At 42.9% G+C, this 27,381-nt stretch overlaps 3 protein-coding genes across 7 annotated transcripts in view; 2 read left to right on the top strand and 1 right to left on the bottom strand.

Annotated features, from left to right (window-relative positions):
• Positions 1-1,010, bottom strand: part of LOC132592607 (uncharacterized) — a 41,747-nt gene extending 40,737 nt beyond the window's left edge. Inside the window, exon 1 of the mRNA XM_060278256.2 lies at positions 730-1,010. Coding sequence (XP_060134239.2) covers positions 730-1,010 — 281 coding nt within the window. The remainder of the gene's footprint in view (positions 1-729) is intronic.
• Positions 1,011-5,067: 4,057 nt separating this feature from the next.
• On the top strand, positions 5,068-13,237 carry EXOC1L (exocyst complex component 1 like). Its single transcript, XM_035114126.3, has 3 exons — positions 5,068-5,310; positions 9,809-9,939; positions 11,511-13,237. Exons 1-3 carry the CDS (start codon positions 5,190-5,192, stop codon positions 11,778-11,780), a joined length of 522 nt encoding a protein of 173 aa, XP_034970017.1. The 5' UTR covers positions 5,068-5,189; the 3' UTR covers positions 11,781-13,237.
• Positions 13,238-15,312: 2,075 nt separating this feature from the next.
• The window catches only part of EXOC1 (exocyst complex component 1), a 29,362-nt gene continuing 17,293 nt past the window's right edge, over positions 15,313-27,381 (top strand). For 4 of the 5 annotated variants that reach the window (XM_088660946.1, XM_088660945.1, XM_088660944.1 and 1 more), the window contains exons 1-6: positions 15,979-16,186; positions 18,741-18,874; positions 21,578-21,708; positions 22,961-23,120; positions 24,935-25,122; positions 26,431-26,658. In XM_088660946.1, coding sequence (XP_088517072.1) covers positions 18,751-18,874; positions 21,578-21,708; positions 22,961-23,120; positions 24,935-25,122; positions 26,431-26,658 — 831 coding nt within the window. In that variant the 5' untranslated portion in view covers positions 15,979-16,186; positions 18,741-18,750. Of the gene's footprint in view, positions 15,427-15,978; positions 16,187-18,740; positions 18,875-21,577; positions 21,709-22,960; positions 23,121-24,934; positions 25,123-26,430; positions 26,659-27,381 lie in introns of those variants that run through there. The other variant, XM_088660943.1, reaches the window with a different exon arrangement.

Below are 27,381 nucleotides of genomic sequence, written 5' to 3'. Positions count from 1 at the left end.
ATTTCTTACTCTATTATGCTCCCTGAGTTTATTTGCAGTGCAATCCATGCCTACTCAGAAGAAAGCCCTAACATGGTGGCAGCGTAAAGATGCACCCCTAAACGCACTTTGCTGAAATCCCGCTGAACCTAGTGAGGCTTGCTTCCATAGGATTAGACTGAACACTTCCTAAAGTGAGAAGACTGCCTAGATGCAGCTTCGCCATCCACCCAAATGTATGGGATCTGCGTGTTTATTTAATAATTTGGGGGCTTGGGAGTTTTCCACAGCCATTCCAGGGAGTCAGCTCTCTGAAATCGAGCTCTAAATCAACCAGTCAGGAGTTCTAGATCAGGCACCCCCAATCTTGGGCGCTCCAGATGTTTTGGACTACAATTCCCATCTTCCCCAACCACTGGTCCTGTTAGCTAGGGATCATGGGAGTGATAGGCCAAAACATCTGGAGGGCCACAGTTTGGGGATGCCTGTTCTAGATCTTCTGACCTAACTTGTTTACTAACTAAAAGAGTTGTGCAAATGCCTCTCTTTAGCCATGGCTCCCGTGGGGCGGAAAGAAAGGCAGCGAACGGCAGGCAGCGCGCGCGCGCTTATGTGCAGTAGTCCCAGGGCATGCACAGAGCGCACTACCATCCCCCCCATTGGCCAAGGCGCTGAAACAACTGGCCTTCCGTCTCCTCAGCATGCGGGTCTTAAGGGAAGACAGAGTGGAGCCGGCCGAGGGCGAGTTACCTTTTCCTGTTCAGCAGCAGTCCGCAGAGATGGGCGACCGCGGCGGCTGCTCTGCGGAACCGTCGGCGTCCCGGCGCCTCTCCCTGGCAAGGAAGCGAAAAGGAGGCGGGCGCGGGAGAGCGATGGCGGGCAGGAGAGCGATCCCCATCAGGGGAGAGAGGGTTTGCCTCTCGCTGCGAGGTGGCCATGGCTCCGTCTCCAACACTTCGTGGGGAGGAGCAGCCTCGCCCCGGGCTCATTCCTGTGGCAACACGAAGGCGGAACAGGGAAGCCTTGGGCATGTTTTTCGCCCTGGGCGCAAGGGCGGGAACGCGAACACACACCCTGGGGCACGGAAACCTCGGGCAACGGCAGAGAGGGAGAGAAACTTTACAACAACCAGTGTTCCCCTTCCCTCCTCTCGCCAGGTTCTGTATCTTAAAACAGCTGTGCGTGGCAGAATTTCAACAGGTGGAGGAGCTTCTCCTCCCCCGTTGTTCCCCTCCCCCTTGTTGCTTCTTCTACCTACCTTCTGGGAAATGACCTTGTCAACAAGGCAGTGATGATCCTCTTCCAAAGCAACTACTCTATTCCAAACTTAAAAATTGTAAGCTTAATGCTGGTGGTCAGCAAAAGAGGTTCAAAGGCTCTCTCAAGGCAAATCTTTAAACATGTAGCATAAACACCGACAACTGGGAAACACTGGCCTGCCAGCGCTCCAATCGGATAACAGCCTTTACCCAAGGTGTCATGGGTTTTGAAGATCCTCGAACTCAGGAGGGAGAAATGTTCTGTCTTGGGCCCAGTCTTGTTCAACATCTTTATCAATGACTTGGATGATGGGCTTGAGGGCATCCTGAGCAAGTTTGCAGATGACACCAAATTGGGAGGGGTGGCTAACACCCCAGAGGACAGGATCACACTTCAGAATGACCTTAACAGATTAGACAACTGGGCCAAAGCAAACAAGATGAATTTTAACAAGGAGAAATGTAAAGTACTACACTTGGGCAAAAAAAATGAAAGGCACAAATACAGGATGGGAGACACCTGGCTTGAGAGCAGTACATGTGAAAAGGATCTAGGAGTCTTGGTAGACCACAAACTTGACATGAGTCAGCAGTGTGATGCAGCAGCTAAAAAAGCCAATGCAATTCTGGGCTGCATCAATAGGAGTATAGCATCTAGATCAAGGGAAGTAATAGTACCACTGTATTCTGCTCTGGTCAGACCTCACCTGGAGTACTGTGTCCAGTTCTGGGCACCACAGTTCAAGAAGGATACTGATAAGCTGGAACGTGTCCAGAAGAGGGCAACCAAAATGGTCAAAGGCCTGGAAACGATGCCTTATGAGGAACGGCTTAGGGAGCTGGGTAAGTTTAGCCTGGAGAAGAGAAGGTTAAGGGGTGATATGATAGCCATGTTCAAATATATTAAAGGATGTCATATAGAGGAGGGAGAAAGGTTGTTTTCTGCTGCTCCAGAGAAGCGGACACGGAGCAACGGATTCAAACTACAAGAAAGAAAATTCCACCTAAACATTAGGAAGAACTTCCTGACAGTAAGAGCTGTTCGGCAGTGGAATTTGCTGCCAAGTGTGGTGGAGTCTCCTTCTTTGGAGGTCTTTAAGCAGAGGCTTGACAGCCATCTGTCAGGAATGCTTTGATGGTGTTTCCTGCTTGGCAGGGGGTTGGACTGGATGGCCCTTGTGGTCTCTTCCAACTCTATGATTCTATGATTCTATAAGGCACATTTGGTAAACCTTCTCACTATGATCAACTCCCGCCTGGAAACCTATGTCCCCACTGTAGAAGGATGCGTGGATCCAGAATTGGCCTCCACAGTTATTTACAGACTCACTTTTAAAACCATGTTTATGGAAGACAATCTTACTCGGCTACAAGTGATTGCCAAAAAGAAGAGAGAGGCATTTGTTGGACTTTGCATTCTTGGCAGAGTTTGGAATCCGGCAGATGTCAGGGTAGCTGAAGTCTCCCATGACTACTATATCTCTCTCTCCTTTTCTGAACCTTTGGTAATCTGCTTTAGGAAGGCATTATCCAAGTCCTCTTGGAGGTCTATAGCAGACACCCACATTAAGGTCACTGCTGTGCCCCTCTCCTACAATTTTTTTACTGATATACTCTCAATCTACTTTCCATGCTCCTCCTTCAACACAAATTCTTTATAAAACATCTACCGAGCATTCAGGAAACTGCCGTGAAAATGCACCTTTCACACATGGTTGCTTGCAGTTCAATAGTACAGTACTCGTGTTTATGCACAAGTGTCTTTGAGGGCGATATAAAAGTGTAGGGATAAGAAGCATAATTCAGTTACAAAGCTGAGGTGGTCATCAGAAGTAAGACCAGCTGAGGGCCAAACTGCACATGATGCATGGAATGGCAGCCCAAAGGCTCCTTTGACTTGAAAAGCCACTTTAGGAGATAATTGATTTGTCAGGTGAGGAAAGGATTGGCACCCCCTCCCCACTAATGCTTCCCCACTCTCAGTAACTTCCTCCTAAAGCAGATTTTAAAAATAAAATGGGTCATCACATTGATGTTTCATTAGTTTTGTCTATTTGACCCTGAGTGCGATGGTACTTACTCCTTACTCCGGTTGTTCTATTTGTGTGAACATAGAAAGCGGATGAGAGATCATTTTAAACGGAAGGCACATTCTAACTAGTAAATACTCCATGCAGCAGAGAAAATGCAAAACTGATTTAAATATCATTTGTGAAAATGGCTTAAATGTGCTGTTAATAGCCTCCCTGGGGGAGTGGGGGAGTTAGAAAAGAGAAAGCAATTCTGCTAATGAGCAAGGAGATAAATTAAAGATATTATTTAAAATCAATAGTGTTTACAGATGCTCTTTCCACTCAGGTCGTCAGCTGAGGGTAGCTTGCCAGTCTAGCACTTTTTGAGCACCCCCCCCCCAAATGGGACTAATCCCTCTGAAAAACAGGAGATATATTGTGTTGAACCCAACAGGCAAAATATAGAGCTTAGAGCAGGGGTTGGCAAGGCTTACCGGGCATAGGCCGGATCACTCCCATGGAGAGACTCCATGGGCCAGACCGGCACAGCGCTATGCCGGAAATTGCATCTGTGCATGTCCGTGGGGCCAGAAATCGCTTCTGCGCATGCCCAGATACCAAAAATCACTTCTGCACGATTTTCGGATTCTGGGCATGTGCAGAAGTGATTTCCATCATCTGGGCATGCGCAGAAGCAATTTCCAGAGCTGCAGAAGAGAGTCCCCGCGCTGCACCAGTTTAGCACAGCATGTGAGGACTCGCCAAGCGGGCGGCTCGGTTCGGGGGCGACTCATGGGCTGGTTAAGTGACCCTCATGGGCTGCTTTCAGCTCATGGGCCTTAGGTTGCTGACCTCTGGCTTAGTCATGGTTCACAACATGAAGCACACGCCCCACAGGGGGGCAATTTGATTTTTAAGGGGGCCATTTGGAAGCTTGGGTACACCAAGTTAATGGCATTTTAGGCTTCCTCCACATGAATAGGAGCTCACTTTTTGAATAATTAGAAATATATGTCACGGGTGTGTGTGTGTCAGGATTTTAGAGATGGTTAGGTGGAGCATGGCAAAAAGAAAAGCTGGGAACCACTGGCTTAGAGAGAAATGAAGCAGGTGGAAGTCATTAAGACTACGCAGAATTGAATGGTTTCAAAAAATATTTGTGGAAGGGATTAGCTTTGGGAAAGGGCGAACAGAGTGTTTCATAAACGAAATGTTTTGCAACATTTGTATAGCACTGGAACAAAACTCTAGCATGGAAAGGGTTACCTGAGAAAAACCAGCTTTCCAGAATTACTATAACCCGGATGGTGGATTTTTTTTTTTTCTGGTGTCCTGAGAGTGAAGATCTGGATTTAGTGCTGAAGCCCTTTCTGAACTGGCAGGTGATTTCAGAGCCAGAACTGTCTGGCTTCCCTTCATTTCTGAAACGATGCACGTAGACTTGTGGCAAAAGTTAAGTGTTCAGGAACAGCAGCGGCACTGCAGATGAGGGCGGGCGAGGAGATGTAGCTGCTGCTCCTGTCTCTTCTTTCGCCAGTGGTAATATCCTTAATGGAAGATCATCCCAATCAATAGCTCCAGGCAGCTGTTAACTGACTGGGATAATGGAATCAAAATGAGTTAGTGCGAATGGGGCTTCCTCGCTGCTTTGGTATTAAAGATGCCTCTGCCCTGTGAGAGTCAGGGGGCTGCTGAAACCCACAGAAGAGAATCTCTCTTCACATCAGCAAACTATGTCAGAGAAGAGGAACCTCTTTTGCTGGGCAGGACTCTGAATGGGGCCGCTGGTCTTCTGGCCAACAAGCTGGGAGCTGTGGCCTGATTGCCGTGTGACACTGAACTCCGGTCCTAACTCCTGGAAGGACCTCTAGAAGGAAGAGAGAGAAGAGGTGTGGAAACAAAACATCTGCCTCGGTCACTCGTGATCAAAGCCAAGGCAATGTCATCATTGGTGAAAGAGGACCTCAATAAGAAGCTGTTCAAATCCCTCGGGCAAAGCTTGTATGAGTTCATTGAAGTTGAGTGTTCGGGCAAAGATCGCTTCTACCTCTGTGCTTCAGGTAAACAGGAAAAGACCTAACAAGGTCCAGGCTAAAGCTTTCCAACCTGATGTAATGACTAAGAGTGTGAGTTGGGAGTCAGAAATTTCTGATTCAAAGCTCACCTCAGTCATGAACTAATGTGGCGCCTTGTAGAGAAACCACAGTTCTCTCTGTCTCAGTCTGCAGCAGAAAGGTAATATAATGGATGTTTCTGATATAATGTGTGTGGGATGCTTTGAAAAAATCCAACACAAATGTTAAATATTTATATTTGACAGGGGGTCTCTTGGCTGCAATGTCATGCCATTTCCAATAAATCTGATGTATTCTGATTAATGGTATTTATTTCCAAGTAAGGCAGCAGCCTTAAGCACATCTGCTTGGAATTATGATCCACTGAAATCAATGGAATTTTCTTCAAAGCAAATGTGACGGGGATTGGACTTTGAAGGTGTTTAGAGTTAAGAGGCTGGTGCTTCCCACAAGTCCAAGAAAAAGAATAGTAATCTAGCTTTTACAGTAAATTCTAACGCATGGTTACTCAGAATTCAATTGTACTTATTTTAATGGGGCCTACTCCTAAGTAAGGGTCTTTAGCTGATAGCTTGACTGTTTGTAAATGCTTATTTACATCTCACTGTGTCAGCTGTAGGTAGACTGCATTTAATATTGTGCCAGCGAAATGGCATCTTCCTTTTCAATCTGCAGTACTAAGCCTATTTCTGATTAGATGTAATTCTTACTGCATTCATTTTCAAGCCAATGTGCTCAGGATTGACTTGAATTAATTGTTTGTTGACATCTCCATGCACACTTCAAGTTGGCCCAACTCATAACAGTGTTTACGGGTTCTGTATATCTTCCAGTAATTGAGAAATGTGTGAAGCTAGAAGATATTGTAAGTTTGTGGGGTTTGTTTGAATTGTAGTTGTGGTAGCTGTTGTAGAGGAGTTGTTAGTTTTTCCTTCTTTTGTAAGTACTGTGCAGCTACAAATGGTTTAGATATTTGTTGCACTGCTTTGAGCCTTGATACTAGGTGTTTTTGCAATGCAATAATTTATCACCACAAACCATCGCCAATAGAGCTATTCTGATAGTTAAACAGAGATGCTAAGCAGAAGTTTGTATGTGTGCAAAATTTCCTACAAAACCCTAGGGAAAGATTATCCTCTTTTCTTCCCAATATGATAATATAAGCACCGGTAATAATTTTGTAGTGGCGGTACTTTTAAAGTACCCCAACAAATTCAAAGACTTTAATATCCTTGATTATCTTCTGCTTATAATATTTTTATCACCTATATTATGTATGGTCAGTGTGCTCTATTATCACCCATGTTGGGGTGAGGTATGCCACTAATATGAGGATCTTCTGGTTGCATTGTTTCATGCTGCTAAATATTTCCAAATGCAAGACCTCAAGAGAATGCAGAGAGACGACTTTTCTTCTGAAACAGTGGGGAAGCAACATTTTTTGTAATCAATAGGACTGTACAAAAGGGGGCGAAGAAATTGTTTCTGCCCAGAATATTAGGAAAGAAAAAGCAAGGACACCATCAAAGGCTACCACCTCAGATTGTACGACTGTACAAAAGGGGGGTGAAGAAATTGTTTCTGCCCAGAATATATGGAATTGCTGGCCATGAGAGATTCTTTTCCTAGAAGACACATTGGCTCTCCCTAGCTTCCTTCAAGCTGCCCTTTTGCAGGGGCCATCTGCAAAACCTCCCTCAAAACAACATCCTTCACTATCTGCATTTTTCTCACTTAACACCCAGTGGTTGTTTGCTTCACTGCTGGGCAAAAATTAATATAGAGACCAAAACAAGATTCAGTAAGTCACTGTGGAGTTTCAGAACCTACTGCTGCCTCTGGAATTCATTTTGATATTCACAGTCCTCAATTTGCTTTACCCAGAGCTTCACCCTGACAGTCACAAGAGGCGGATCTAGGGGAGCGCAACCGTTGGAGTCACACCAGACACAGAGCTTCTGGGGTGCCAAAGCAGGTGCCACCACTCTTACATCCAATGGAAGGCGAGATGCGGGGGGCACCAGATTTTGGCACCGCACAACCTGCCACTGAAATTTGAGACACCAAGGTCCGCCAATGCACCCACATTCCTATTAACTTAAAAGGCAACTTGGTTCCAATCAATTTGCTTGACAACTGGGTTGTGCAAAGAAAAACTATGTAATTTGTCTTCCAAAAATTGTTTTAAAAGGGAAGGCTATATTTAGCAAAGCAGTGGCCAGTTTCCAAAGCAGCAAACTAGCTGCAAACAAACAAAGGGATTTGGAATGGTGCTTCTCAAGCAGCAAGTAAGTGAAAAAATTCCAAAAGCAGTTTGTGATATGGTATAGAAGTCTGCTCTTCTGAACAGGAAATGTAAAAAAAAAATCAATGGGACATACCCAATCCTTTGTGTATGTATTTAAAATAGCTCTTAGGTTTCAGTCAATATATTCAGGATCATGGTTCAAAGTGACAGATCTAGCTGTACTCAGAAATAAACCGCACTGGAATTAATAGGATTAACTTCAAAGTAAGTATGCTGAGGATTATCTGTGGATATTCATAGCACTTTTTATTTTAAAAAAGTATATTAAGAGTTGGGCTTTTAAACAAACACGCACACGTGTTGCATCATGCAAATCACACAAAGTGCATCAGTTACAAAGTGCATATGTATACATCATTCTTTATATGCTTGTCAGAAGACTGAGTCAATGTGTGAGGTAAACCACAACAAACACACCAGTTCTTCACTGGGCATATGGCATCTTCCATCATTCAGCACCCTGGACAGCTCCACTGAAACTAAGCAAAACTTGGAAGACCCAAGTGTGCAAAGTAAAGCACTTGCATATGCATCCTAGGCTTTGCAGATACTGTACTCCAAGCAAGTTACCATGGTCCTGGCCTTGAGCCAGTTGGTTAGAGGAGGTAGCAATGTTGTGGGGGGGGGGTGTGAAAGAAAAATGGACCTGTTTGCTTCCTTCCCACTGCTTGGTAAAGTGAAGGGAGGATGAGCAACCTGAGCAGTACAGAGGTGAAGAGAAAATGGCATGGGTCTGGGGCATAGCTGCCAAGTTTTCCCTTTTCTCGCAAGGAAGCCTATTCAGCATAAGGGAAAATCCCTTAAAAAAAGGGATAACTTGGCAGCTATGGTCTGGGGTGGAGAGCATCTTTCTCAGGATATCAAACATGACAGTGATAGACACTGTGTTTTCCCATATAGGCTTCTTCCTGCAAGCACCTATTTCCTAACCCTTTCCCCCTCAAACTTTAGGGAAGTTTTTAATGTTTGATGTTTTATTGTGTTAATTCTGTTGGGAGCCACCCAGAATGGCTGGGGAAACCCAGACAGATGGGTGGGGTATAAATAATAAAATTATTATTAATAATAATATTAATATAGTAGCATGTAAAGAGGTGAAATCCCTGGCTCTGAAGCAGCAGCCAGATTTAGGTGCCGGTAAATTAGTGGATCACTAATCCTTTATCACTGCAGATGGTGACAGCAGTCACGAAATTAAAAGATGCCTGCTTCTTGGGAGAAAAGCAATGACAAACCTAGACAGCATATTACAAAGCAGAGACATTACCTTGCCAACAAAGGTCCGTATAGTTAAAGCTATGCCTTTCCCATGTAGTGATGTATGGAAGTGAGAGCTGGACCATAAAGAAGGTTGATCACCGAAGAATTGATGCTTTTGAATTATGGTGCTGGAGGAGACTCTTGAGAGTCCCATGGACTGCAAGAAGATAAAACCTATCCATTCTTAAGGAAATCAGCCCTGAGTGCTCACTGGAAGGACAGATCCTGAAGCTGAGGCTCCAATACTTTGGCCACCTCATGAGAAGAGAAAACTCCCTGGAAAAGACCCTGATGTTGGGAAAGACTGAGGGCACTAGGAGAAGGGGACGACAGAGGACGAGATGGTTGGACAGTGTTCTCGAAGCTACGAACATGAGTTTGACCAAACTGCGGGAGGCAGTGGAAGACAGGAGTGCCTGGCATGCTATAGTCCATGGGGTCACGAAGAGTCTGACACGACTAAACGACTAAACAACAACAAATTAGTGGATGCAACATGAATGCAACATCAGTGTGAGAGAATCTAAGAGTGGACAAATGCACAAAACACTGGAGGCAGTGTGAACTTTACCATCACAATCTTATATTAATATATCAATAACATTGTACGTCCATTAGCCAGCCTGTACAGGATGTTTCGGTGCCACTGAAGTGTTTGTATATTGAGGTGGCAATCTTAGTCACATTTACTTGTAAGTGCCATTTGGAACTTGCTTCCAAATAAGTACTGTACGCTTATTGCACAAGATAAAATATGCCTGCTAAATGTATCCAAACTTAACAAATTTTAGACACTGCTGATTCCTATTCATTAATTGAAATCATAGTGTTTCTAAAAATAACAGGGAATTAATTTTCAGATAAGTGCAGAAATGTATCATCTGTGCAAAATCTTCTTCTTTTTTTGTCTTGCAGTAACAAAAGGTGAAGAAGTACAAATAACTATGGTGAAACACTTTAGAATAGGCCTCGATGAGAATTATGAAATATCTGAAAAATGGTTTCTTGACGATTTGGAGATGATTGATGGGAAAGAAGCTGATACTGTAAGGACTGCGTTTTATTATAAGGCATCATTGTACTGCAGTTTGTGATGTAATCTTTGGAATGAAACACTAACGCAAGAAGTTATTACTTTAAAATTACATCATGATTGCTCCACATACAACTTTTGCTTGCCAAAACCACTAAGCAGTCTCTTTCAGTTCTATGAACCTTATCCAATTAGCAGCAGCAACAAAAAGAACCCTTTGAGTTTAAGGGCTTTCCGTGTTCTCTAAAGCTCCAAAATGTGGGGAAATTACAGTCTTATTTAAGCAGTATTGATATAGTACGTTATCTTATGGTCAATTTCAGCACTGCCATCTTGGAGCTCAAATTACTATGGAAATTCATTTATGCAACATGGTAAACCAGACTTTTTGTTAATTGAATACAAACATTTTGAATGAAGAAGGAAGAACTATCCTCACTAATAGGAAATTACACAGCATCTAGAAAGGCAGGAATTCACATGCAACTTACGTTATTCCGTTTAATTGGCTAATTTATTGAGCAAAATGAAGTTAGAAATAAAAGTTGGCAATTTCTTTCCTCACCAGGGTCTCCACTCCATGTCTCTCAAATCTACTTCCTGCTTCCTTTTATGTCTTAAGTTCTAAACCTCTTGGCCTAACTGAACTTCAAAGTTTAAGGCAGAGGTTTTCAACCTTTTTGAGTCCATGGCTGCCTTGACCAACTACAGTCTTTCTGCAACACCCCTGTGGGGATCAGGAGCCCAGTTATGTCACCCATTGCCTGCAGAGCTGGCAGCCTCTCACCCTTTTTCAAACACCCACCCACCCTTGTGGAGTGTTCCCTCAGGCTCCTCTCCTCTCCCTTCTCTTTTGGGAGTCATCTGGGCAGCCGCAGCTGGTCTCTGAGTCTTCCTGCCCCAAAGAGAGGTTCCTTCTCACACTGCCCCACAGGGGCCTGGGAAGCATCCCAAAGCTAGCCCCAGAGGCACATTTGCCTGGGGAGCTTGTAGCCAGGGCTGCTGCAACAAACAGCTGCACAACCATTTGAGAGGCAGAGATGTGAGAGGGCATCAGAGGAGGGAGGGAAGGAAAGAGGGACAAAGGCCAGTGCTTCCTGCGGCACCCCTGACCATAATTCAAGGCACCCCAGGGTGCCATAGCACACTGGTTGTAAGCCACTGCTTTTAAGACTTAGGCCTGATTTGTCAAAGAGAGAGAAAGAGAGACAGAGACTCTCGCTCTCATCTGATTCTATTTCAATGACATACACCATTTCAAAATGTCAGAATTAATTTTTAATAGCAATGAACATATCTGAAGCAAATTATAACTACTGAAATATTTCTATTTCATCCAAATTTCTGCTGACTGTTGGAAGGATTACCTCCCCACCCCCCCAAAAAAGAACTGACACAAGTTATACAAATTAGAACTACTCAAGAGTTTGGGAAATATTTCCAAAATCTATCTTGCATCGATAAATACTTTTTAAATCCACAATAACATGCCCAAGCTACAAGACAATTGAGTGCAGTGCAATAAAGATTTAGACACTATCGTACAAGTAATAATTTTTCTCTTCCCCCCCCCTTTCTTTTCAGGATAATCCGTGGTTTGATATGCATTTCAAGAAAGTCTATAGCTGGGAAGCTTATAGCTGTGCATCTAAATACGCCTTTGCGCGGACATTAAATAAACTGAACGAGATGTACCTCCAGAAGGACTTGAAGATAGTCAACTTTGATTTTACCTACATAAATGATGATTCATTCTGGTCCTCTAACAATGGGGATGACTGCTTAGTACTTATGAGAATCTGCTTCTACGCATCCAACCTTTTGTGTCTGTCTCTGTGCCCTCTGCCTGTCTGACTATTATCACTCTCTCCGGATTTGGATACCATTTCAAAATAAGGTTTTTAAATAGTTCAATTCCTTACTGTCAGGGTTTCGATTTTTCATAAATGGTTACAATTTTTTATATGAATTGTTCATCTCAAAGAGAGAGTCTTGACAATGTATGTATGTGCTTAAATATCTATTTCCAACCACTCATTTCACCCAATTGAAACACATATTCAGGCTTTGTTCCTGTAATCACGTACCCCATTGGACTTCATGGTGTTTCCTCTGAATAGACATGTATAAGATTGCAATATAGCTATAGCTACACAAAACTGTATGTTTTATACCGGTCTAACTGGCCTGGCTTCTCCCAAAGAAACCTGGGAACTGTAGTCTGGCATGTGTTGGTGCTTTAGGAGGCAAGGAGTTGTCTCCTGTCCCTTTGTTACTGTGCATGCAATAAATTGCAGTGGGCAGGAGCAGCAAAGACTAGTCTTGTTATGCATTTTTATAAGATGGTTTTCCATTTCTGCCACCTCTGATCTTTAGCAGCCTTAGAACATAAAGCCAACAAATATGCACATTCCTACAATACGCAATTTGTGCCCACCAAGCCAAGATGGAACAGGCTCTTGCTGCCTATAAAAAGAACAGACAATGTGGCTTGTCCTGCACTTCCCAGACTTGAAGCAGAGCTGGGGGACCATGTTCAGCTCTGCAGGTCACAAGTTGTGTCCGCTTTGACCACAACAAGAATGAATAAATAAAGAATCAGAAGAGTTGCACAGCATATGCTGGGAATCATGCAGTTCCATTTGGATTGCAAATAGTCACGAGCAGAGGGTAAAAGTCTGGATTTATATAATGATTATACATGTTTAAAGCATATAGCTTCCCCCAAAGCATCATGGGAACTGTAGTTTGAGAAGGGTACTGGGAATTGCAGGTGTGTTAGGGAAACTACAGTTCCCAGTATACTTCGGAGGAAGCCATGTGCTTTAAATGTGTCTTGAATGTGCTTTGAACAATGTGGGGTGATACATAGACTCAGTGGTCTAACTTGATAGATGGCAGCTTACTTTATTCAAAAAGCAAAACAAAACTTAATTTTAAGTTTTACACGTGAAAACAGCCTGCAGCAGATACATATTGCTATCAATTTTATACTTGACATGCATATTGAAGCACTGGTAGCTGCAGGAGGAAGTCCCTTTAGTAAGATTTTAATGAAACAACAAAGAGCGAACTGTAAATACTCCCTGCCATTCTTTCTTAAGAAATGAACAGATATTTTCGACAGACTTGTTTGGTGTACTTGGAACTGATTACTTTATGTAACTACATATTTGTTACATTCAACTATTTTTGCTCTTGCTTGGTTCTTCTTTGTATGTGTAACAGGATTCACATGAAAATACAATGTATACTTAAAATACAATGTACCGTATACTTAAAATACAAAATACTACTATGAACTGGATATCATACATGCATTTCTGCACACTCTGTTGTGAAAGTGAGCTGATTTGAACCTTTATGATACCTCATTCATAAAGGTTGATCCTAAATCAAACCAATTAAAAATATAATGTTTTAAAAATCACATTGCTGTAATAACTTAAGAATTCCTGAGCTATTGTGCTCCGAGAACCTTTATGAATGATATATGATAAAGGTTCTCGGAGCACAATAGCTCAGGAATTCTTGAGTTATTACAGCAATGTAATTTTTAAAACATTATATTTTTAATTGGTTTGATTTAGGATCAACAAGCACGAATGGCATGTATCTTAAAATACAACCCCCCCCTGCCCAACCCCCAATTATGGGGACCCCTTGAACAGAGCTTTGGTTTGCAGAGGTGCCACTTACATGAACTGGAATGTCCTTGTGTTGCATAGTTCTTGTAGCACCAATTTACAATCCTGATTTCGGAGGAGCCATTTCACACAAATGGCACATTTGCATTAGCGCAAATCAGCCACTCCTCATGGAGAAGGGATTTGTCTACTGTATTACATTTCTATCCCACCTTTCCTCCAGGGAGTTTAAGGCATTGTACATGGTTTCCAACCCCCACCCCTCCATTTCATCTTCACAACCCTGAGATAGGATGACTGGTTCAAAGTCACCAGTGGGGGATTTGAACCTGGATTTCTTCAGCTGTGGCCTGATGCTCTAACCACTGCACTGCAGTGATTATCTGACTCAGTGGCAGATCTGGGTTTGACTTGAATGAAATGCTGAGGTCATCACACATTTCCAAGATGCTCACATCGGGGCTGCCGGAAAGTCTAAATTGGCCCTAAATTTAGTGCAGAGACAAAAGGGGGGGGCAGGGGCAGTGAAAAGATAGAAGTAAGGGTTAGTTTCCGGTACTTCAATTGTAAAATAAGAATCACACACACAGTTTGTGAGAAATTGTTGAAGTGGCATTGTTAAGAAAGGGCATTACTACACTCGTCTCCTTCCCAAAGCTGGGAAAGCGCTAACTAGGTATTGCAATGGAGATGAAAGGAATCTAGGGCCTTGTTAGAGCCCCCAAACGTCTTTCCCAAAGCCCAGCACCTTGCTTACCAGCTTTGGAAAGGCAGTGTGAAGGCTGGGGGAACATCAAATGTTGCCAAAGGTCACCAGAAAAGGCAGTGAGGGCCTCATGCAGCCCACCAGCCACATGTAGCCCTCCAACCACATGTTGGACCACCCTGCTGTAGATCAAGCATATTTGCAGAATGGTGGGCCACAGGGAAGTTTGGTTTGACTGGACAGCTGGTTTCAAATTTGAAGGGTCTGATGTTTCAGTGACTGAAACTGTGTGCTTGTACGCCCATAATACCCACCCACCTACCCACCGAAGAAAACTGATCCTGCAATGAATACTCTTGCATGACTACTGTCCTGGCTGGAGGGTGGCATATTTTTGAAAGCTGATTGCTTGCTGGAGGTCGCGAGTGATCAGTTAATGAGCTGCTTGATTTTTTTTTGAAGAACTAAGACAGTGAAACAAGACAGAACATAGCTAAAGTGCAAATGGCGGAAAACATGTAATAAATCTGACTGAATGCAAACCACAATCGACCTTGTCTAGGGCAGCATTGGCGGGACCCCCCCCCCCCCCGCGCGCCCTTATTATTATTTTTCTTCACTAACATCACTGCATGCACCCAGTACTGAGAAGCCTTTAACCGCCTCCAGCGGATGGGGACCCAGGTACACAGCTGCTCTGGACTAAGAAGCACGCAAAGCATTAACTCCAATAAATATCCGGAGCCCTTTCTCCTCCCCACATTGCACATTGCTTATATATGCCATGGGCTTTCGCCACGCCCCTTTGCCCGCGGTCGGAGGAGCGAAGGAAAGAGAACGCTTAATAACCCCGCCCTCTATCCACAATCAACGCCCATATCCACCCTTTTTTGGTCCTGCGCCTCCTGTTTGCATCTTTCCCTCTCACAGAGATAGAAAAGTATAGAATGACCCATGCAATTACGTGCATGGAGAGTTTCCGGGTCTTGCATTGGAAGTTACCGGTACAGTATGTCAAAATCCACACACACGCGCTCTCTTTCTCACTCTCTCACACACACACCATGGCAGCTGTCTATTAAAATATCCACCATAGAATTGCAGAGTTGGAAGGGACCCTGAGAACCAACCCCCTGCAATGCAGAAGGTATGTAGTTGTTTTGTACAGGATTCGAGCCTGCAAACTTAGCCTTTTGTTCTAAGTGCGAGTGGGATCCCCAAACAATCCCAGGGGCAATGCCTTTTTTCTTTTCTTTTCGCTTTCAAGTACAGTATAGCATATATTCAGTCAGTTAGTTTCTTCTTGTGTGCACACTTGTTATATATCCCCCCCAAAAAGTACATAATTATATGTGCACTAAACATGGTGAGACGTAAATAAAAGAGAGAAAGAGAAACATAACCCATGTAGAAGGGAAAATAAAGGGGGAAGAGGGAAAAACCAAAAACTGTATACTTTACAAAGTTGTTACTGTACTTCACGAGATCTCAACCTATTACAGTATTTGTAAGAATGGATTCCAAATATCATTGAAATTGCCCTTTTTCTAAGCCTGGTTTTATTCGAAGTTATCATCAGCGCACAAGTTCAGAAACACTGAAAGGAGCAAGAAAGGAAACACAGCTGCTCAGAACGGTTCGGGTCACCCCGTGTCACTCTTAATTTTTCGATATCTATGGTTTTACCACCCTCCCCGCTGATCTCCGCGACGGCGGACGCTCTTCCGTCACGTGTTACGGTCTTTACTCCGTGTACTTCCGGTTCTGTTCGGTGACAGGAGTGGGAAAGGCGAGTGGGTAGGGACGGAGGGAGGAGGAGGCAGCGGTTCCTCGGAGCCTGACAGCGGCCGGCGGCTTTAGAGGAGCAGCTTCGGGAAAGGGCTTTTCTCCCCAGCCCAGACTGCGGGGTAAGAGGGGTCTCTCTGCATGGGGGTGCATATAGGGTGGTCGTGGGGGTCCACCGGCAGGTTCCCCTACCCGCCCCTCCGGAGCTTCTCGCAGTGGCCCCTTCTCCTCACACCCTTTACTCAACCGCCCCCCCCCCCAGGCCTGCTGTCGAAGCGCCCCTCTTCTTCGGAAGAGGGTCCCGAATCCCTCACCGGGAACCCGCCCTCGCCTGCCTTGGCTTTCCTCTCCTAAGCTCCAGACGGCCCCATCCTAGCGCGACCACCTTTGTTTTGGCAAAGGGCGGGGAGGGGCGGTGGTGGGGGCGATGTTTGTTTGTTTGATCTGGTGCTGAAGTGGCTTCAAAGCAATCCTTTTTTAAAAAAAATAATTATTATTTATTTGGTTTTTTTAAAAATTAAAATTTCACAGAGATAAACATAAATCATTAAAAACAAGATTTCAAGGACTTAGTCTATCACTTAGACCAGGCACCCCCAAACTCGGCCCTCCAGATGTTTTGGGACTACAACTCCCATCATCCCTAGCTAACAGGACCAGTGGTCAGGGATGATGGGAATTGTAGTCCCAAAACATCTGGAGGGCCAAGTCTGGGGGTGCCTGACTTACACTGAGTGGTAGCTACATGATGGGGTGGCGAGAAGTCGCTAGAAACAAGAACTTGTTGTGATGGGATGGGATGTAACAAATATGACCACTTTCTTTTCTTTCTTTTGGATAATCCTTTTGTTTGTTACTTCTTTTTAAGCTCAGTAAAGTATTTTTTTTAAAAAAACCCCACAAGATTTCAAAGAACTTCCATCTTCCCCTTTGTGGGTCCTATTATTATCAACCATTTCCTCCCGCATCTTTTATGATGATCCAAATCTTTTCCATCTCCATTGTGTCCAGAATTCACCCTTTTTAAAAAAATTAAATTTTATTATTGCAAGGAACAGTACATACATATGTATACAATATATAGCTTCAATTTTTATAATGTTTACATAGATTTAAAATCCCAAAAAGACTAATATGCGAAAAAGAAAGAAAAAAGAAAAAGGTAAAAAGTTAAAAAAGAAAAAAAGGAGAAAGAAGAAAAAAGAAAGATTGGAAAGGAAAAGAAGGACTGAGTCAACAGCCCTCTCTTACCTACATTCATTACGTCTTACAATACTTCCACCGCACTGAACACACAGAATTCACCCTTAAGCTACAAGTGATATTCCAATCCTATGAACGATTTTAACTGTTTACAATGGTCTTTAAGATAAGTTATGAATTTTCCCCATTCCTTACTAAAATTTTGGACTTCCTGATTTCTAATTCTTCCTGTCATTTTAGCCATTTCTGCATAGTCCATCAACTTCATCTGCCATTCTTCTCTGGTAGGCTTCAAAGCAATCCATGACAATCAGTTGCAGCCTAACAGGATGGTCCCTCTGGAATTTGTAAACCTGTCTGTGCTTGGCTGCCCAGAGCTTAAATACGTGATCTTTCATGCACCTTTTCGAACACATGCATTTGGAGAGGATTCCTAACTTGGCACAGAGAGGAGACCTGAAATGCAGGACAAAACTATATATTAATACCGGTCATAGCATTTTACATAGAAATACGGAATGATACGGTAATACAGTATACAGGACAGGTGTCGACCCTATCCCTTCCCCACCAAACCCCAATGAGCAGGCAAGAATTATAAACTGAAATCGAACAAGAAGTTTATTTTATTTCAAAATGGGAATATAAAACCACTAGCTGGCCCTGCCACGCATTGCCGTGGCTAATCCCTGTGACTGCCACCACCCTGTGTCAATCCATGACATATCCCGCCCCTCCTCCCCCCATCCCGGGTTTCCCCTGTGATTCCCCCCCAACCTGTCCCATCACATGACGTATCACACCCCCTCTTCCCCCCACCCCGGGTCATCCCTGTGACTGGCCCCACCGTGTCCTGACCTACACTATAGTTAAGTGATAATCTGTACCGTTTGTTTCAAAGCACTGTCAAATCCACAAATGCTTGCAGCTGAAATGTACCCCAATTGTTTTACTTTTTAAATTTGTCATTTGTGTAGTTAAGCTAGTGGAAGCAGCATGTTGTCTTCAGCTACTTTGGTATTTTAAACACTTAAATCTTGCTCAGCCTGTTTTTTTGTTTAGGTGTAGCAAATGTTCACATGTGATTCTGCAGCTGTTGACTCATTAATGGTTGCTCTTCCAGATGAGTTGGGATGTGATTTCTACCACAGGCAGCTTATCTGGTTTTAAAGAAAAATGTTTTCAATATGCACATGTGTTTGTGAGCACAGCATACAGTGCTACACTTGGCCTGTTAAGGGTGTTCATGCACTAGCTTAAATTTAGTTATGTTTGTAAGTTGATTTTAGCCACGTCCCAACTTCAAAATCCTGCATCAACCAATGCACAGGATCAAATACACTGTTCTCTTATTATATTGGTATGAGTTTGCGGGGGCCAGACACCCTCAATTCCTGGGTCCAGTAGGTGGTGGCTGAGTTCATCTATTCAGAAAAGTACTTAAATGTTATTATTATTGCCTATATCTTACAGCTCAGAGAAAATGACTGCAATCAAGCATGCCTTACAGAGGGATATTTTCACTCCAAATGATGAACGTTTACTAAGTATTGTTAATGTTTGCAAAGCAGGAAAAAAGAAGAGAAACTGCTTTTTGTGTGCCACAGGTATGTGGTTTTCGTTTTAAGCATGGGCAAACATTTTTTCTAACTCCTAATTAAGCTCATTGCTAAAAGCTGATACAGTACTTTATTTACTATCAAATAGTGCAATTTCACCTATACAGTGTAGTGATTAAATGATGTGTGCATTCTAAATAAAAACAATAACCTGGTTTGTTAGGAAAGCCACTGTACAATTATTGTATATTTCCTCTTAAAGGTAAAATAAATTCCTTCAGTAGCACCTTAAAGACCAACTAAGTTTATATTTTGGTATGAGCTTTCGTGTGCATGCACACTTCTTCAGATACACTAGAAACAGAAGTGTCAGACCCTATATATATACAGAGGGTGGTGGGGGTGGGTGGGAATGGGAGATGGGCTGATGGGAGTGGTAAACCTGTAGATGGGTGTTAATGGCTGCTGATGGCTGCAATTAGTCCTGGGCTGAGGTGCTAAAGAAAGCTTGATCATGCATAATGAGATAAGAATCCGATATCTCTATTCATCCCAGGTGCTTCCATGGTTTTAAGCTTGGTAATGATTTCCAATTCAGCAACTTCCCTTTCCAGTCTGTTCCTGAAATTTCTCTGTAATAAAACAGCTGCTTTGAGATCTTGTATAGAATGTCCTGGGAGATTGAAGTGTTCTCCTACTGGTTTTTCAGTCTTATGGTTCCTGATGTCAGATTTATGTCCATTTATCCTTTGGCGTAGGGTTTGGCCTGTTTGTCCAATATAGAGAGCTGAAGGGCACCGTTGGCATTTGATGGCATACACAATGTTAGAAGATGAGCAATTAAATAGTCCTGAGATGGTATGTTGGATGTTGTTGGAGCCAGTAATGATGTTGTCCGGGTGTATGTGGCAGCAAAGTTGGCATCTGGGTTTATTGCAGGCTCTGGTACCAGTGTCCATGTTAAGTCTGGTGGTTGTATTATTGTGGGTGAGGACAAACAGGCCAAACCCTACGCCAAAGGATAAATGGACATAAATCTGACATCAGGAACCATAAGACTGAAAAACCAGTAGGAGAACACTTCAATCTCCCAGGACATTCTATACAAGATCTCAAAGCAGCTGTTTTATTACAGAGAAATTTCAGGAACAGACTGGAAAGGGAAGTTGCTGAATTGGAAATCATTACCAAGCTTAAAACCATGGAAGCACCTGGGATGAATAGAGATATCGGATTCTTATCTCATTATGCATGATCAAGCTTTCTTTAGCACCTCAGCCCAGGACTAATTGCAGCCATCAGCAGCCATTAACACCCATCTACAGGTTTACCACTCCCATCAGCCCATCTCCCATTCCCACCCACCCCCACCACCCTCTGTATATATATAGGGTCTGACACTTCTGTTTCTAGTGTATCTGCAGAAGTGTGCATGCACACGAAAGCTCATACCAAAATATAAACTTAGTTGGTCTTTAAGGTGCTACTGAAGGAATTTTTTTATTTTGCTTCGACTCAGACCAACACGGCTACCTACCTGTAACTACTCCTCTTAAAGGTGTTTTTTATGATTTAAGTATGTATAGCATTTCAGCACTTAACTTCAATTGATAGGTTATGTCTAAAGGGAATTCCCCAAAGCTTGTGCTTTTGCTATTGCCTACTGTAGAAGGGATTCTTGTCAAGCATGTCAGACAAGCAGTTTTGGGTTCTCTGCTGGAAAACATTGTCAGCTGACTGGTTATATTGCTGCGGACTTGGGATTCCTAAGTCTCACTTGGCCTTGACCTATCCTACATAGGGGTAGCAACGGATGCTACAAATGTTAATTAGCTTACAAATGCCAGGATCTATGTGCTAGCACTCTCTTGTGAATGGCTCCCTGCCACAATACAAGTGCTAATTCAATAATATTAGCAGTGCTGAGTAAATTGTTACCAACCTACTACTGTAAAAGGTGTGCCTGTTTCACATATATGTAAATTCAAAGGATCCTGACTGTGATTTTGTATCTCATTTCTATTCAACCCACACTGCCATTTTCTACTTTATATAGCGGTCAACTCATATTTCACTTCATGTTTTTGCTCTATTATTATTATTTATTGAATTGATATACTGCCCTATACCCGGGGTGATCAAGTGTGTTTGAATCCGTGAAAGCTTATGCTACAATAAATTTGTGAGTCTTTGGGGTGCCACAAGACTTGTTGTGTTTTGTTGCAATGGACTAACATGTCTGTTCCTCTGAAAAAGAAAATATAAAGTGTTCTGTGCACCAGCACCAACATTTTAGGTGCTGCAATGTTTTGAGTCCTGTTTGCCATAAAGAGGCTTCCTAAGGGGCCATCTGCATAAGATCAGTGGCTTGCACTGATTTTTATACCGTGTTTACTTGAATCTAATGCTCACCTTTTTTGACCAAATTACATTGCGAAAATAAGGTGTGCATTAGATTCAATGGCGCATTGAGTAAATATGGTACTGGTAATTGCTTTTAATATCTGCAAACAGCAAAATGTTTCCTTCCTGCTTAGCAGCTGCTGACTATGTCTGCTTCCACGTTTGAGAGGGCCTGGCTGCCTTCTGCGCTCTGAGTATCTCTTAGGTTTACATTTTCATATAAAGTAAATGTGGGGGTGGGATATCTGCTTTAGGATTTCTTACTTGTGGCTGTGGGAAAATGGGCATTATCCATCTTACATTGGTGCTTGGGTCTTGTGGTGATCAGCAATTTATTGTACTCCACAGTGACAACCGAACGCCCGGTGCAGGTAAACGTGGTAAAGGTGAAAAAATCTGACAAGGGAGATTTCTACAAGAGGCAGACTGCATGGGTGCTTCGAGATCTTGCTGTCGTTGATGCCAAGGATGCCATCAAAGTATGTCTTCATTATAATGGCTTAAAATCTTCACTCTGCATGGGCAGTAAATGCAACTTTCATTTGTGACATATTGCCATGCCTTTGGCAAGTTGCTAACTTCAGTGGACTTGGAAACCAGGGTTGCCCTCATATGCACACTTACGAGCAACTCTTTGAAGGCTCAGACTTACTTTTGAGTAAGTGTATAGAGAAGCAGCTTGCACATCTAACTTCTATAGAAGAGAATTTCCTTTGGAGAGAAGGTGCAATGTGCAGAGGGATGGTTTTCTGTTTCTTTCATGCACTGCACAAGAATTTTCTTTGTCTGTAGACCTTTAAAATCAAACCAAGCATCGCTCTGAACCTTTATTCTGGATAAAGGGACCCCTGGCCATTAGGTCCAGTTGTGACCAACTCTGAGGTTGCGGTGCTCATCTCGCTTTACTGGCCGAGGGAGCCGGCGTACAGCTTCCAGGTCATGTGGCCAGCATGACAAAGGCGCTTCTGGCGAACCAGAGCAGCACACGGAAATGCCGTTTGCCTTCCCACTGTAGCGGTACCTATTTATCTACTTGCACTTTGACGTGCTTTCGAACTGTTAGGTTGGCAGGAGCTGTTCACCCCGTTGCGGGGATTCAAACCGCTGACCTTCCGATCGGCAAGCCCTAGGCTCAGTTGTTTAGACCACAGCGCCACCCGCGTCCTGTTGTATTGTAAAGAACCCCAAAGAACATTGTGTTGTTTGAAAATACATTGGCTTGGATGCCTACCAGCCCTCTGTAAACAGAAGGGCTTTTGGATCCAGCAGAGGCTCCTGTTGGAGCACAGGATAGGTTGCATTTTTCACTTATCACTCTTTCCCCTTTGCCCCCTGCACCCCCCTCCCATGCTGCTCCAGAGGCTTCTCTGCCCTCCACAGCAGATTTTCAAGAGGGAATATTATAGTGATGAAAGTCTCCACCTCTGCTTCCGTTAGTGGGAGCATCCCATGAGTATAACTGATGGAACGCTTTGCTTGCTGAAGTTTTTTTTTATAGATCCACACCATGCTTTTAAAGCATATTCAACGCACCTTTAAAGCGCCTGACTTTCTCAAAATAATACTGGGAATTGTAGTTTGCAGAACTACAGTTCACAGGATTCTTTAGAAGAAGCCGTGTGCATTGAATATGTGTTAAATGTATTACTTAGATCTCCCCTTGGAATCTAAACCATTATGTTGGGAACGTACTATTGTGATTTCCCCCATTGTTTTGTCCCTGTTTTTCAGGAAAACCCTGAGTTTGACCTGCATTTTGAAAAAGTGTACAAATGGGTTGCTAGCAGTATAGCAGAAAAGAACACTTTCATTTCATGCATTTGGAAACTCAATCAGCGGTATATTAGAAAGAAGATCGACTTCATAAATGTTAGTTCTCAGCTTCTAGAAGGTAAAAACTTCAGTTGAATCTTTCATAATTCTGTATTCTAGTTAAAATATTGATTTCATCATATTTTAAAAGTAGTAGAAAATCATGTTGTTTGTATTGCCCTTATTCATGCATATACTAACAATAACTAAGGCTTTTATTGGCTTCATATGTCTTTGACCTGAATTAGGACATGGTCCACTTTCCTGGAAGTTCTTTTGAAATTAATTAGCGTGGTAAGTGTAGGATTGAGGCATGTTTTGCCAGGGAGATTCTGAAATCTTGGGCTTTTGGACTCCTGTACATCGTACTTGAAGAGCCTATGTAACTTATTAGTTGCTAAAGCTAAGTTTAAATGGTTATCAGATCAATTTTAAGGTGTCCTGCTTGGCAGGTCTAACCTGTCCATTCTGAGAAAAGCAACTGAATACAAGTTTAGAATACTAAGGTAACTGTTAATTACACAGCCTGCATGCTTGTATGTTTAAAAGCTTAATAAAAAAACACGAGATCTACCAGATGTTGCATGTATATGAAGAAATCTGCTTTGTAATCTACTTAAATTTCAAAGCTTTGACTCTGTGACAATTTATTGCCATTTCTGAAAAATTCTGTGTTTGTTCACTGCTTAGCTAATATTCTTTGCTTCCTTTCCTCTGCTTTTCAAATCCTTTCTAATTCTCCAGAACTACCTAAAGTTGCAGAAGGTGCGTAACACCTTTTCTTTCTGTTTTTCTTCTTCTGTGTGACTAATTCAGTTGCTTTTTGCTTTCTTAAAATTGCCTATGACCTATCTTGTTAAGCAAAACACATTTCTTCAGGTCACTCAGGAATATATTGAAAATGCAGGTGGAAATACTATTCAAGAGTTTTTAAAATTCATAACCCTTTGAAGCCTTAATGCTGCAAGGAGCAGCTGAAACATCTCCAAATGTGAAGAAATGTCATGAAAGTACTGTTTCACAATGCAATGCAAATGATGTTAGTTATTTAATTACCTGGTAATGCTGTGCTGAAACGAACTGTATTGGACAGAGGTCATAGATTGTATTCAGCTGACTGTGGAGAGAGAATCAGTACTTTTATTTTTGTAAAGCAAGCACCCATTTAAAAAGCAAGGGCAGAAAATGGCAAGTAAGGGGAAAGAGATCAAACCTTAGTACAGATGGATAAAATGTTTTTCTGTGACTTCTTAAAGGTGAGGAAGGAGTATAGAGATGGACACTGGAAAAGAGTCAGTTTTTGTTTACCATAGCAAAGGTTTGGTTGTCTGCTGCTTTAAAACAAGCACAGGCAAACTCGGCCCTCCAGATGTTTTGGGCTACAACTCCCATCATCCCTGACCACTGGTCCTGTTATCTAGGGATGGTGGGAGTTGTAGTTCCAAAACATCTGGAGGGCTGAGCTTGCCTATGCTTGCCTTTTTGCCCCTGCCAGGATCCTACCTAGGTTTTAGGTAGGATCCTGGCAGGGGCAAAAATTACCTACCCAGGTATGATTCCAGGAGTAGGTCTTCAATGTAGTCAAAGCCTTTACCATTCAATAAATTCCAGTTATCATATTCTGTACCAAAGGGAGCCTGAATGAATTAGAGCAGAATGTCAAACATGACACTAGCCTCTTTTTTATATTGAAAATGACTTGGAGAATAATAGTGTTTCCTAACTTACCATTTGAAGAAAACTCATGATGCTTACATTGTATGGACAGCTCTCTTCCACTTTCTTTGGCATTGTGGTCTTGTCAGTCATTCAAAAAGATTTTGATCACCTAGGTTAAGACGGTAGCCCTTGTATCCATTTTTCATGAACGCAATCTTTTTCTGCTCTCTCAAGAATCGGTTCCAAGCGGTGAGAATCAGAATGTGGCAGGAGGAGATGAAGAGGTGGTTGACGAGTACCAAGAGTTAAATGCAAGAGAAGAGCAGGACATCGAAATAATGATGGAAGGCTGTGAATATGCCATCTCCAATGCAGAGGCCTTCGCAGATAAGTTGTCCAGAGAACTGCAAGTGCTCGATGGGGTAATGATTTATTTTGAAATTTGGCAGTGTGCTTTGCAAGAGATAATGGAAAGCTTGTGCAGAATACACTTTGGTTTGGACTTGGGCTCGGAGCAGCCATTGTGGTCCTCTGCAGATGTTCTGGACTCCAGCAAAGCCAGTGATCAGGAACGATAGGAACTGTAGCCCAGCAACATTTGGAGGGACCACCAAGGTTCCTCCTTTGCAGCCATGCCTTGAATTTGGGGCTGCTTGAATCCACACCTTTACTTGTCCATGCCTCACATCAGGTGATGAGTGGCTTGGACAAAACAGCCAGGGGGGCCAAACAGGGAAGCCTGGTGGGCCAAAGTTTCTTCTACCATTGCTACTTACCAGGGTTTGTGGCAGCTGTCCTCAACTTAATGCCCTTTAGATATTTTAGACTTGCATTCCCATCAGCTCTAGCCAGCATAGCCAATGTTCAGGGATGATAACAGTTGCTTTTCTATTTGTTGGAAGCAGCCCAGAGTGGCTGGGGCTGCCCAGTCAGATGGACTTAATAATAACATTACAGTACTTACTTACTTACTTACTTACTTACTTACTTAAAGGTAAAGGTAAAGGGACCCCTGACCATTAGGTCCAGTCGTGACCGACTCTGGGGTTGAGCGCTCATCTCGCATTATTGGCCGAGGGAGCCGGCGTATAGCTTCCAGGTCATGTGGCCAGCATGACAAAGCCGCTTCTGGCAAACCAGAGCAGCACATGGAAACACCGTTTACCTTCCCGCTGTAGCGGTTCCTATTTATCTACTTGCATTTTTGACGTGCTTTTGAACTGCTAGGTTGGCAGGAGCTGGGACCGAGCAACGGGCGCTCACCCCGTCTCAGGGATTCGAACCGCCGACCTTCTGATCAGCAAGCCCTAGGCTCAGTGGTTTAACCACAGCGCCACCTTACTTACTTACTTACTGTATATTCCAGCATATAAAAGTTTTTAACCCAGGAAAATATTCTCAAAAGTCGGGGGTCGTCTTATACTCCGGGTTGTATTTCTTATACGGCGAGTATATCCCAAATTCTATATTTCAACTGGAAAAGTTGGGGGTCGTCTTATACGCTGGAATATATGGTACTTACTTACTTACTTACTTACTTACTTACTTACTTACTTACTTACTTCTGGAGGGCTCCAGGTTGGTGCACATGAATGCTGGTGTAATAATTCTGAGAGTTATGGTTGTTGTTTTTTAATCGGCTGTGTTCCAACTTGGTGTCATTGCATTTAGTGACTACCAACTCTTGAAATACGATGTAAGATGGGTAATGGATATTATTTCCTTTGCAGGCAAACATCCACTCGATCATGGCCTCTGAGAAACAAGTGAACATCTTGATGAAGCTGCTGGATGAGGCACTGAAAGAGGTGGACCAAATTGAAGTGAAGCTGAGCAGTTATGAGGAAATGCTCCAGAGCGTGAAAGAACAAATGGACCAGATTTCGGAAAGCAACCATCTAATTCATCTTAGCAACACTAACAACCTGAAATTACTTTCAGAGATAGAGTTCCTTGTTGTAAGTGTGTGACATACTTACGTATTTATTTGTTCAAACACACAGTCAACCCAAACCAAAATTTGAGTGAATTACAATAGATTAAAAAGTAGTTGCACACTGCCATTATATTTAATGCCAATAAAACACATTTAGCTGTTCAGCTGCATAGCTTTAGGTTCAGTGAGCTACTTTAAGTGTGTCCAGGGACTTTGGCATGCCCAGGACACTTTTTGACTATTCCCCATATTTATTTATTAATTTTCTTCTCTGCCTTTTTCGTAATGAAGCGCACAAAACAGATAATCACAAAAGTGTGTGTGTGTGTGTAATAAAAATAACAACGGATTTAAAACTTCAAACAGATTTAAAATTGATTTGTTAGTTTTAAACTAGCGGCTGATAGGTGTTAAAAAACAAATCAGGAGCCCAGTTAAAATTGCCTCAGCCAGGCTAAAGGCTCAGGAAGACTGTCACTTCTTTGCATAGGGATAGCAAAGAGATTGGTCTCCCTTGGAAGGAACTATAAAGCCTAAATGCACCTGGCTCTTTCTTGTGTTCCTACTGAAAGCGTTTCAGATGTTGGCAGAACATAGAACAGGGTCTCTTCAAAGATCTTAAAATGCATGTGGGATAAGACTGCCCTACCTGGTCTCAAGCCCTTTGAATGCATAGCTGTATTTCAATGGCAGCTCCCCGTAGGTCTGCTTCTCAAGTCATGCTAAGCCAAACAGAGTGCTGCCT

The sequence above is a fragment of the Zootoca vivipara genome, chromosome Z1 (genome assembly GCF_965207765.1).
Source record: "Zootoca vivipara chromosome Z1, rZooViv2.hap1.1, whole genome shotgun sequence".
Classification (NCBI taxonomy): Eukaryota; Metazoa; Chordata; class Lepidosauria; order Squamata; family Lacertidae; genus Zootoca; species Zootoca vivipara.
This window is presented reverse-complemented; position numbering and strand designations above follow the sequence as displayed.